Raw genomic sequence first — 12,375 nt, 5'->3', positions numbered from 1 at the left:
GTCGGTGGTGTGGGAAGTGAGGGTGGTTCGGTGGTGTGGGAGGTGAGGGTGTTGGTGGTGTGGGAGGTGAGGGTGGTCGGTGGTGTGGGAGGTGAGGGTGGTCGGTGGTGTGGGAGGTGAGGGTGTTGGTGGTGTGGGAGGTGAGGGTGGTTTGGTGGCGTGGAAGGTGATTGTGTTCGGTTGTGTGGGAAGTGAGGGTGGTCGGTGGTGTGCGAGGTGTGGGTGTTCGGAGGTGTGGGAGGTGATTGTATTCGGTTGTGTTGGAGGTGTGGGTGTTCGGAGGTGTGGGAGGTGACGGTGGTCGGTGGTGTAGGAGGTGAGGGTGGTTTGGTGGTGTAGGTGATTGTATTCGGTCGTGTGGGAAGTGAGGGTGGTTCGGTGATGTGGGAGGTGAGGGTGTTCGGAGGTGTGGGAGGTGACGGTGGTCAGTGGTGTGGGAGGTGAGGGTAGTTCGGTGGTGTGGGAGGTGATTGGGTTCGGTTGTGTGGGAGGTGAGAGTGGGTGGTGGTGTGGGAGGTGAGGGTGCTCGGTGGTGTGGGAGGTGAGTGTGGGAGGTGGTGTGGGAGGTGAGTGTGTTCGGTTGTGTGGGAGGTGAGAGTGGGTGAGGGTGCTCGGTAGTGTGGGAGGTGAGTGTGGGAGGTGAGTGTGGGAGGTGGTGTGGGAGGTGAGGGTGGTCGGTGGTGTGGGAGGTGAGGGTGGTCGGTGGTGTGGGAGGTGAGGGTGGTCGGTGGTGTGGGAGGTGAGGGCGGTAGTGTGGGAGGTGAGTGTGTTCGGTGGTGTGGGAAGTGAGGGTGTTGGTGGTGTGGGAGGTGAGGGTGTTGGTGGTGTGGGAGGTGAGGGTGGTTCGGTGGTGTGGGAGGTGAGGTCGGTAGTGTGGGAGGTGAGTGTGTTCGGTGGTGTGGGAAGTGAGGGTGTTGGTGGTGTGGGAAGTGAGGGAGGTTTGGTGGCGTGGGAGGTGATTGTGTTCGGTTGTGTGGGAAGTGAGGGTGGTCGGTGGTGTGGGAGGTGAGGTCGGTAGTGTGGGAGGTGAGTGTGTTCGGTGGTGTGGGAAGTGAGGGTGTTGGAGGTGAGGGTGTTGGTGGTGTGGGAGGTGAGTGTGTTCGGTGGTGTGGGAAGTGAGGGTGTTGGAGGTGAGGGTGTTGGTGGTGTGGGAGGTGAGCGTGTTGGTGGTGTGGGAGGTGATTGTGTTCGGTTGTATGGGAAGTGAGGGTGTTGGTGGTGTGGGAGGTGAGGGTGGTTCGGTGGTGTGGGAGGTGAATGTGTTCGGTGGTGTGGGTGGTCGGTGGTGTGGGAGGTGAGGTCGGTGGTGTGGTAGGTGAATGTGTTCAGTGGTGTGGGTGGTCGGTGGTGTGGGAGGTGTGGGTGTTCGGAGGTGTGGGAGGTGACGGTGGTCGGTGGTGTAGGAGGTGAGGGTGGTTTGGTGGTGTAGGTGATTGTATTCGGTTGTGTGGGAAGTGAGGGTGGTTCGGTGATGTGGGAGGTGAGGGTGTTCGGAGGTGTGGGAGGTGACGGTGGTCAGTGGTGTGGGAGGTGAGGGTAGTTCGGTGGTGTGGGAGGTGAGTGTGTTTGTGGTGCGGGAGGTGAGGTCGGTGGTGTGGGGGGTGAGTGTGTTCGCTGGTTTGGGAGGTGAGGGTGGTCGGTGGTGTGGGAGTTGAGGGTGTCACTGGTGTGGGAGGTGAGGGTGGTCAGTGGTGTGGGAGGTGACGGTGGTCGGTGGTGTGGGAGGTGAGGGTGTTCGGAGGTGTGGGAGGTGACGGTGGTCAGTGGTGTGGGAGGTGAGGGTAGTTCGGTGGTGTGGGAGGTGAGTGTGTTTGTGGTGTGGGAGGTGAGGTCGGTGGTGTGGGGGGTGAGTGTGTTCGCTGGTTTGGGAGGTGAGGGTGGTCGGTGGTGTGGGAGGTGACGGTGGTCGGTGGTGTGGGAGGTGAGGGTGGTCGGTGGTGTGGGAGGTGAGGGTGGTCGGTGGTGTGGGAGGTGAGGGTTGTTCGGTGGTGTGGGAGGTGAGGTCGGTAGTGTGGGAGGTGAGTGTGTTCGGTGGTGTGGGAAGTGAGGGTGTTGGAGGTGAGGGTGGTCGGTAGTGTGGGAGGTGAGGGTGTTCGGAGGTGTGGGAGGTGACGGTGGTCAGTGGTGTGGGAGGTGAGGGTAGTTCGGTGGTGTGGGAGGTGAGTGTGTTTGTGGTGTGGGAGGTGAGGTCTGTGGTGTGGGGGGTGAGTGTGTTCGCTGGTTTGGGAGGTGACGGTGGTCGGTGGTGTGGGAGGTGAGGGTGTCGGTGGTGTGGGAGGTGAGGGTGGTCGGTGGTGTGGGAGGTGACGGTGGTCGGTGGTGTGGGAGGTGAGGGTGTTCGGAGGTGTGGGAGGTGACGGTGGTCAGTGGTGTGGGAGGTGAGGGTAGTTTGGTGGTGTGGGAGGTGAGTGTGTTTGTGGTGTGGGAGGTGAGGTCGGTGGTGTGGGGGGGCGAATGTGTTCGCTGGTTTGGGAGGTGAGGGTGGTCGGTGGTGCGGGAGGTGAGGGTGTCAGTGGTGTGGGAGGTGACGGTGGTCGGTGGTGTGGGAGGTGAGGGTGGTCGGTGGTGTGGGAGGTGAGGGTGGTCGGTGGTGTGGGAGGTGAGGGTTGTTCGGTGGTGTGGGAGGTGAGGTCGGTAGTGTGGGAGGTGAGTGTGTTCGGTGGTGTGGGAGGTGAAGGTGTTGGAGGTGAGGGTGGTCGGTAGTGTGGGAGGTGAGGGCGTTCGGAGGTGTGGGAGGTGACGGTGGTCGGTGGTGTGGGAGGCGAGGGTGGTCGGTGGTGTGGGAAGTGAGCGTGTTGGTGGTGTGGAAGGTGAGGTGGTTCGGTGGTGTGGGAGGTGAGCGTGTTGGTGGTGTGGGAGGTGATTGTGTTCGGTTGTATGGGAAGTGAGGGTGTTGGTGGTGTGGGAGGTGAGGGTGGTTCGGTGGTGTGGGAGGTGAATGTGTTCGGTGGTGTGGGTGGTCGGTGGTGTGGGAGGTGAGGGTGGTCGGTGGTGTGGGAGGTGAGGGTGGTTGGTGGTGTGGGATGTGAGGGTGTTCGGTGGTGTGGGATGTGAGGGTGGTCGGTGGTGTGGGAGGTGAGTGTGTTCGGTGGTGTGGGAGGTGAGGGTGGTTCGGTGGTGTGGGAGGTGAGGTTGGTAGTGTGGGAGGTGAGAGTATTCGGTGGTGTGGGAGGTGAGGGTGGTCGGTGGTGTGGGAGGTGAGTGTGTTCGGTGGTGTGGGAAGTGAGAGTGGTCGGTGGTGTGGGAGGTGAGTGTGTTCGGTGGTGTGGGAGGTGAGGGTGGTTCGGTGGTGTGGGAGGTGAGGTTGGTAGTGTGGGAGGTGAGAGTATTCGGTGGTGTGGGAGGTGAGGGTGGTCGGTGGTGTGGGAGGTGAGTGTGTTCGGTGGTGTGGGAAGTGAGAGTGGTCGGTGGTGTGGGAGGTGAGGGTGTTGGTGGTGTGGGAGGTGAGGGTGGTTCGGTGGTGTGGGAGGTGAGGTTGGTAGTGTGGGAGGTGAGAGTGTTCGGTGGTGTGGGAGGTGAGGGTGGTCGGTGGTGTGGGAGGTGAGGGTGGTCGGTGGTGTGGGAGGTGAGGTTGGTCGGTGGTGTGGGAAGTGAGGGTGGTTCGGTGGTGTGGGAGGTGAGGGTGTTGGTGGTGTGGGAGGTGAGGGTGGTCGGTGGTGTGGGAGGTGAGGGTGGTCGGTGGTGTGGGAGGTGAGGGTGTTGGTGGTGTGGGAGGTGAGGGTGGTTTGGTGGCGTGGAAGGTGATTGTGTTCGGTTGTGTGGGAAGTGAGGGTGGTCGGTGGTGTGCGAGGTGTGGGTGTTCGGAGGTGTGGGAGGTGATTGTATTCGGTTGTGTTGGAGGTGTGGGTGTTCGGAGGTGTGGGAGGTGACGGTGGTCGGTGGTGTAGGAGGTGAGGGTGGTTTGGTGGTGTAGGTGATTGTATTCGGTCGTGTGGGAAGTGAGGGTGGTTCGGTGATGTGGGAGGTGAGGGTGTTCGGAGGTGTGGGAGGTGACGGTGGTCAGTGGTGTGGGAGGTGAGGGTAGTTCGGTGGTGTGGGAGGTGATTGGGTTTGGTTGTGTGGGAGGTGAGAGTGGGTGGTGGTGTGGGAGGTGAGGGTGCTCGGTGGTGTGGGAGGTGAGTGTGGGAGGTGGTGTGGGAGGTGAGTGTGTTCGGTTGTGTGGGAGGTGAGAGTGGGTGAGGGTGCTCGGTAGTGTGGGAGGTGAGTGTGGGAGGTGAGTGTGGGAGGTGGTGTGGGAGGTGAGGGTGGTCGGTGGTGTGGGAGGTGAGGGTGGTCGGTGGTGTGGGAGGTGAGGGTGGTCGGTGGTGTGGGAGGTGAGGGCGGTAGTGTGGGAGGTGAGTGTGTTCGGTGGTGTGGGAAGTGAGGGTGTTGGTGGTGTGGGAGGTGAGGGTGTTGGTGGTGTGGGAGGTGAGGGTGGTTCGGTGGTGTGGGAGGTGAGGTCGGTAGTGTGGGAGGTGAGTGTGTTCGGTGGTGTGGGAAGTGAGGGTGTTGGTGGTGTGGGAGGTGAGGGAGGTTTGGTGGCGTGGGAGGTGATTGTGTTCGGTTGTGTGGGAAGTGAGGGTGGTCGGTGGTGTGGGAGGTGAGGTCGGTAGTGTGGGAGGTGAGTGTGTTCGGTGGTGTGGGAAGTGAGGGTGTTGGAGGTGAGGGTGTTGGTGGTGTGGGAGGTGAGTGTGTTCGGTGGTGTGGGAAGTGAGGGTGTTGGAGGTGAGGGTGTTGGTGGTGTGGGAGGTGAGCGTGTTGGTGGTGTGGGAGGTGATTGTGTTCGGTTGTATGGGAAGTGAGGGTGTTGGTGGTGTGGGAGGTGAGGGTGGTTCGGTGGTGTGGGAGGTGAATGTGTTCGGTGGTGTGGGTGGTCGGTGGTGTGGGAGGTGAGGTCGGTGGTGTGGTAGGTGAATGTGTTCAGTGGTGTGGGTGGTCGGTGGTGTGGGAGGTGTGGGTGTTCGGAGGTGTGGGAGGTGACGGTGGTCGGTGGTGTAGGAGGTGAGGGTAGTTTGGTGCTGTAGGTGATTGTATTCGGTTGTGTGGTAAGTGAGGGTGGTTCGGTGATGTGGGAGGTGAGGGTGTTCGGACGTGTGGGAGGTGAGGGTGTTCGGAGATGTGGGAGGTGAGGGTGTTCGGCGGTGTGGGAGGTGACGGTGGTCAGTGGTGTGGGAGGTGAGGGTAGTTCGGTGGTGTGGGAGGTGAGTGTGTTTGTGGTGTGGGAGGTGAGGTCGGTGGTGTGGGGGGTGAGTGTGTTCGCTGGTTTGGGAGGTGAGGGTGGTCGGTGGTGTGGGAGGTGACGGTGGTCGGTGGTGTGGGAGGTGAGGGTGGTCGGTGGTGTGGGAGGTGAGGGTGGTCGGTGGGAGGTGAGGGTTGTTCGGTGGTGTGGGAGGTGAGGGTGTTGGTGGTGTGGGAGGTGAGGGTTGTTCGGTGGTGTGGGAGGTGAGGTCGGTAGTGTGGGAGGTGAGCGTGTTCGGTGGTGTGGGAAGTGAGGGTGTTGGAGGTGAGGGTGGTCGGTAGTGTGGGAGGTGAGGGTGTTCGGAGGTGTGGGAGGCGAGGGTGGTCGGTGGTGTGGGAAGTGAGCGTGTTGGTGGTGTGGGAGGTGATTGTGTTCGGTTGTATGGGAAGTGAGGGTGTTGGTGGTGTCGGAGGTGAGGGTGGTTCGGTGGTGTGGGAGGTGAATGTGTTCGGTGGTGTGGGTGGTCGGTGGTGTGGGAGGTGAGGGTGGTCCGGTGGTGTGGCAGGTGAGGTCGGTAGTGTGGAAGGTGAGAGTGTTCGGTGGTGTGGGAGGTGAGAGTGTTCGGTGGTGTGGGAGGTGAGTGTGTTCGGTGGTGTGGGAGGTGAGTGTGTTCGGTAGTGTGGAAGGTGAGGGTGGTTCGGTGGTGTGGGAGGTGAGGTCAGTAGTGTGGGAGGTGAGAGTGTTCGGTGGTGTGGGAGGTGAGAGTGTTCGATGGTGTGGGATGTGAGGGTGGTCGGTGGTGTGGGAGGTGAGTGTGTTCGGTGGTGTGGGAGGTGAGGGTGGTCGGTGGTGTGGGAGGTGAGGGTGGTCGGTGGTGTGGGAGGTGAGGGTGGTTCGGTGGTGTGGGAGGTGAGTGTGTTCGGTGGTGTGGGATGTGAGGGTGGTCGGTGGTGTGGGAGGTGAGTGTGTTCGGTGGTGTGGGAGGTGAGGGAGGTCGGTGGTGTGGGAGGTGAGGGTGGTCGGTGGTGTGGGAGGTGAGGGTGGTTCGGTGGTGTGGGAGGTGAGGTTGGTAGTGTGGGAGGTGAGAGTGTTCGGTGGTGTGGGAGGTGTGGGTGGTCGGTGGTGTGGGAGGTGAGGGTGGTTCGGTGGTGTGGGAGGTGAGTGTGTTCGGTAGTGTGGAAGGTGAGGGTGGTTCGGTGGTGTGGGAGGTGAGGTCGGTAGTGTGGGAGGTGAGAGTGTTCGGTGGTGTGGGAGGTGAGAGTGTTCGATGGTGTGGGATGTGAGGGTGGTCGGTGGTGTGGGAGGTGAGTGTGTTCGGTGGTGTGGGAGGTGAGGGTGGTCGGTGGTGTGGGAGGTGAGGGTGGTCGGTGGTGTGGGAGGTGAGGGTGGTTCGGTGGTGTGGGAGGTGAGTGTGTTCGGTGGTGTGGGATGTGAGGGTGGTCGGTGGTGTGGGAGGTGAGTGTGTTCGGTGGTGTGGGAGGTGAGGGAGGTCGGTGGTGTGGGAGGTGAGGGTGGTCGGTGGTGTGGGAGGTGAGGGTGGTTCGGTGGTGTGGGAGGTGAGGTTGGTAGTGTGGGAGGTGAGAGTGTTCGGTGGTGTGGGAGGTGTGGGTGGTCGGTGGTGTGGGAGGTGAGGGTGGTTCGGTGGTGTGGGAGGTGAGGGTGGTCGGTGGTGTGGGAGGTGAGGGTGTTGGTGGTGTGGGAGGTGAGGGTGGTTTGGTGGCGTGGGAGGTGATTGTGTTCGGTTGTGTGGGAAGTGAGGGTGGTCGGTGGTGTGCGAGGTGTGGGTGTTCGGAGGTGTGGGAGGTGATTGTATTCGGTTGTGTTGGAGGTGTGGGTGTTCGGAGGTGTGGGAGGTGACGGTGGTCGGTGGTGTAGGAGGTGAGGGTGGTTTGGTGGTGTAGGTGATTGTATTCGGTTGTGTGGGAAGTGAGGGTGGTTCGGTGATGTGGGAGGTGAGGGTGTTCGGAGGTGTGGGAGGTGACAGTGGTCAGTGGTGTGGGAGGTGAGGGTAGTTCGGTGGTGTGGGAGGTGATTGGGTTCGGTTGTGTGGGAGGTGAGTGTGGGTGGTGGTGTGGGAGGTGAGGGTGCTCGGTGGTGTGGGAGGTGTGTGTGGGAGGTGGTGTGGGAGGTGAGGGTGGTCGGTGGTGTGGGAGGTGAGGGTGGTCGGTGGCGTGGGAGGTGAGGGTGTTGGTGGTGTGGGAGGTGAGGGTGGTTCGGTGGTGTGGGAGGTGAGGTCGGTAGTGTGGGAGGTGAGTGTGTTCGGTGGTGTGGGAAGTGAGGGTGTTGGTGGTGTGGGAGGTGAGGGTGGTTCGGTGGTGTGGGAGGTGAGGTCGGTAGTGTGGGAGGTGAGTGTGTTCGGTGGTGTGGGAAGTGAGGGTGTTGGTGGTATGGGAGGTGAGGGTGGTTCGGTGGTGTGGGAGGTGAGGGTGTTTGGAGGTATGGGAGGTGACGGTGGTCTGTGGTGTGGGAGGTGAGGGTGGTTCGGTGGTGTGGGGAGTGAGGGTGTTCTGTGGTGTGGGAGGTGAGTGTGTTCGGTTGTATGGGAAGTGAGGGTGTTGGTGGTGTCGGAGGTGAGGGTGGTTCGGTGGTGTGGGAGGTGAATGTGTTCGGTGGTGTGGGTGGTCGGTGGTGTGGGAGGTGAGGTTGGTAGTGTGGGAGGTGAGTGTGTTCGGTGGTGTGGGAGGTGAGGGTGGTCGGTGGTGTGGGAAGTGAGGGTGGTTCGGTGGTGTGGGAGGTGAGGGTGGTCGGTGGTGTGGGAGGTGAGGGTGCTCGGTGGTGAAGGGGTGTGGTATTGTGGTGTCCGTGCCCCTGCCGAGCAACCCCCCTCCCCGCTAGGTGGTGAAATGTGTGTTGATTAATGTGTCCCATGCGCAGTACCATTGGGCGGCGTCCCATGCCTGGCCAGCCCTCATATCCCGAACATTGTCCCCCTGCCCCTCATTCTCCTTGTCTGACGAGGCCTGCCCTTGGTCCTCATCGTCCTCGAGCTGGGCGATATTGTGGACGGGGCAGCAGACCACAAAGATGCGGCGGAGCCTCCTTGTCTCGTACTGGAGGGCCCATCCAGAGCACATCTTCAGGATCCCTAGGCACCTCTCGACAACACCCCTGGTCGCACAATGTGCATCATTGTAGCGGTTCTCTGCGTCTGTCTGTGGCCTCCGTACAGGGGTCATCAGCCACGACCGCAACAGGTAACCCCTGTCGCCCAGCAACCAGCCCCGCAGCCGGGGGTGGGGGGTCCCTCGAACATGCTGGGATCGCGATTTTTAAAAGGTCAGAACCACGCTGGCGGAAATTTGGCCCATTCGGGCCGCAGAATCGCTGGGGCCCCGCAGAATCGGTCCTCAGAGCAGATAATGAGATGCATACTGAACCTCCGGGCTGCGCAGTGGCGCCACTATTTTGTTGAGTTGGGGGTTCAGAGAATCCAAAATTGGCGCGAAACCGGCGTCAAGCCTGATTTCGGCGTCGGAGTCGATACTCCGTCCGATCGCGTTTTGTCGCGATGTCATGGAGAATCCAGCCCCTTGTTTTGAGCATTCATTATCATAAAATCTATGTCATGTTTCCTCTATATTTCTGCCATCATCCTGAAAACAGAAATACAGAAAATCTATTCAGCTTGTTCTTTATCGCTGCCAGAAAGAAATTGAATAGTTTCAAATATAAATGCATGAACACTGAGGTTTGTCTCTTTCCTCATTCATTTCAATAGGTTATTTCTACATGAACCTGGTACTGAACCTTTAAATGCTTCTCAACCTGCTCACTAACGTTTGAGGTATATAACATTCAATAACATTAATGGATCATCATAAAAGGAGAAAATACCATTTCTCAGCCAGTACCTGAGAGGAATATTGTGGTGATAGAACAGCTCAGCCAATTTTACCAGCTCAACTGCATCTTCCTGAGCAGGGTCAATAAATAGGACCTGTGGTCAGAAAAGGGAAGAATAAAATTAGTAGAGGTCTTTAAACAATAAAGGATGAATGTTTTGAGTTTACGTAATAGCTAAAACTGCTTTTGTTGTCTAAACCAATAACATTAAAATATCGCACAACTATGAATGCATGCACACAAATCAGATAATTTCACAAAGAACAAGGAGCCCACAGCTTATTTTTTATTTCTTGCAAAGAAATCATAAGAATATCACATGAAATGGACTTCTCTTTATCTGCCTATGCATTGGTTATCTTTGAAAACTCTACAACAATAATTCAATTCTCACAACAATCATTATACTGGCAATCAAGTCCAATAAAATATTTCACTGCATTCACTTCACTTCAGGTTAAACAAGTTCATATGAAGATCCCATGGCACTACTTCAATGAAGTGCAGGAGAGTTACGCCTAATGTGGCAATCCTAGAAGAAGGTGAATGATTGCTGTTCTCCAACTAGATTGTCAGAAGATCCTGTGAGCCAGCAGTGTAGCTGCAGGCCTGAGAAGACGTACAACAACAAAGATCAAAAAGCATTACAGCACAGGAACTTGCCCTTTAGCCCACCAAGCCTGCGCAGATCCAGATTCCTTATTTAGGCCTACTACTTATTGCCCAAATGATCTTCATCCCTCCATTCCTCGCCCATTTATTTGTCTATCATGATATATTTTCAACATTGCTATTGTACCTGCTTCCACCCCCGCCACTGGCAACGTGCTCCAGGCACCCACTACCCTCTGTGTGAAAATCTTTTCCTGCACATCTCCCCTAAACTTTTCCCCTCTCACCTTGAACCTATGCCCCCTTGCAATTGAGTCTTCCACCCTTGGAACTTTGTGACTTTCCATCCTGTGTATACCTCTTGTAACGTTGCAGACGCCAATCAGATCTCCCCTGTCTTTCCAACGAAAACAATCAGAGTTTATCCAACCTCTCATAAGTAACACCCATCAGACCAGGCAACATCCTGGTAAACTCTCTTTGCACTTTCTCCAAAGCATCTATGTCCTTCTGGGAGTGTGGCGGCCAGAACTGCATGCAATATTCCAAATGTGGCCTAACTAAAGTTTTAGACAACTGCCAACTCTTGTACTTAATGCCCCGGCCGTTGAAGTATGCCTTCTTGACCATCTTATCCACCTGCATTGCCACTTTCATGGAATTATGGATCTGAACACCCAGATCCCTCCATATGTCAATGCTCCTGAGGGTTCTGCCATTTACTGAATAATTCACACCTGAATGTGATCTTCCAAAATGCATCACCTCGGATTTGTCCAGATTGAACTCCATCTGCCATTTCTCTGCCCAACTCTCCAATCTATCTATATTCTGCTGCATTCCCTGACAATCCTCTTTACCATCTGCACCTCCTCCTATCTTAGTGTCATCTGCAAACTTGTTAATCAGACCATCTACAATTTCCTCCAGATCATTTACATGTATTACAAACAACGTAACTGCACTCCAGTTTTCTTTCTGATATTTAGGTGAACGGCCCAGCCAGGGATGAACATACATCAGGAACCCACAAAATCAAGCAGATGTGCAGCAGAAAATCATGTCCTCCCATTTGCTAACAGACAAGCTGTAATTATTGATCTTTCTTAATTCTCATTGTGAGGTCCCTTACAAGATAAAAATTTGAGGGGCGGGATTCTTCCGCAATTGGTGGGGCGGCCCGTACCGGCGTCAAAGAGCAGGGCAAACCACTACGGCGTCGGGCCGCCAAGAAGTAGCGGAATCCTCCGCACTTCCGGGGGCTAGGCCGGCGCTTTGGGGTTGGCGAAACGGCGCCGAAGGACCGCCGCCAGCTGGCGCGAGTTGCCGCATGCGCAGGACTGCCGATGTGTTCTGGCGCATGCACAGAATCGCCGGCGTGTTTCCTGCGCGTTCGCAAGGGGTTTCTTCTCCGCGCCGGCCATGGCGGAGCCCTACAGTGGCTGGCGCGGAGGGAAAGAGTGCCCCCATGGCACAGGCCTGCCACAGATCGGTGGGCAGCGATCCCGGGCCAGGCCACCGTGGGGGCCTCTCCCCGGGGCCGGATCCCCCCGTGCTCCCCCCAAGGACCCCGCTAGATGGCCGACAAGCCAGGTCCCGCCGGGATGGACCATGTCCATTTCATGTCGGCGGGACTGGCTAAAAGCGGGCGGCCGCTCGGCTCATCGGGGCCCGGAGAATTGCCGTGAGGGCCGCTGTAAACGGCCCCCACCCGGCGCAGCGCGATCCCCACCCCGCCCGAAAACTGGCGCTGGAGAATTCGGTAGCCGGCGTCGGAGCGGGATTCACGCCGCCCTCCCCCCCCTCACTGATTCTCCGACCCGGCGGGGGGTTGGAGAATCCCACCCGAGATTTTCTAACTTTTGTCTACAACAATGAGATGTTTTTCTTCTTTTCTCTGATGGCTGCATATTAGTTTGTAGTGTTATTTTTAAATTTAATACTGAAAGTATAATATTGAAAACTGATAACCTGACCACTGCATTTTATGACATCATCAGAATTAGAACAGCACTGCATTATTCTGTGATACGTTCATTTGCCATCTTTATTTGTTTTGGCACATTATCTAGACATTGGCAGTGATGAATCTACCAAATCATTTTCTAAATCTTTCTGTGAAAATGCTATTCCATTCAACCCATTCAATCCACAATGCTTTGCATTTGTCAGGATTAAATTTCTTTTTTTTTAACAAACATTTTATTAAGACATTTATGACTTTATAACAAGAAGATACAAATACAAATCTTAACATAATTCAGTGCAAAACACCCCACAACCATACCTCGCCAACATAGCTTACACACACAATTCCCAAGTCCCTCCATCTCCCCTCGCTGATCCCGCCTCAACTAAACTAACTCCCCCTCATTCCCTAACCCTGCCCCCTTATTGTATCTGCTAACAGTTTAGTTTTCCCCAAAGACTAAACGGCTGCCATCTCCACGGCAAACTTAATTTTCTCAAGCCTGAGTGAGGTCAACATGAGTGCAGGAAATGCCTCCAGTTACAGCTCCTGGAAGCTTGAGTTTCAGAGCTGGAGCGGCGGCTGGAGACACTGTGGAGCATCCGCGAGTCGGAGAGTATCGTGGATAGCATGTATGGCGAGGTGGTCACACCGCAGGCTCAGACTCCGCAGGCAGGAAGGGAATGGGTGACCACCAGACAGAGCAGAGAGGGAGGCAGGTAGTGGAGGAATCTCCTGTGGTCATTCCCCTGCAGAACAGATATACCATTTTGGATACTGTTGAGGGGAATGG

The 12,375-nt window shown here is 57.0% G+C and overlaps 1 protein-coding gene across 2 annotated transcripts in view; it reads right to left on the bottom strand.

The window, feature by feature from the left end:
* Positions 1–12,375, bottom strand: part of LOC140391602 (UDP-glucose:glycoprotein glucosyltransferase 2-like) — a 731,169-nt gene that overhangs the window by 284,466 nt on the left and 434,328 nt on the right. For both annotated transcript variants that reach the window (XM_072476257.1, XM_072476258.1), the window contains exon 15: positions 9,010–9,095. In XM_072476257.1, coding sequence (XP_072332358.1) covers positions 9,010–9,095 — 86 coding nt within the window. The remainder of the gene's footprint in view (positions 1–9,009; positions 9,096–12,375) is intronic.

This window comes from Scyliorhinus torazame, chromosome 15 (genome assembly GCF_047496885.1).
Source record: "Scyliorhinus torazame isolate Kashiwa2021f chromosome 15, sScyTor2.1, whole genome shotgun sequence".
Lineage (NCBI taxonomy): Eukaryota > Metazoa > Chordata > Chondrichthyes > Carcharhiniformes > Scyliorhinidae > Scyliorhinus > Scyliorhinus torazame.
The sequence above is the reverse complement of the archived record's forward strand: the minus strand, read 5'-3'. Positions and strand labels throughout refer to the sequence as shown.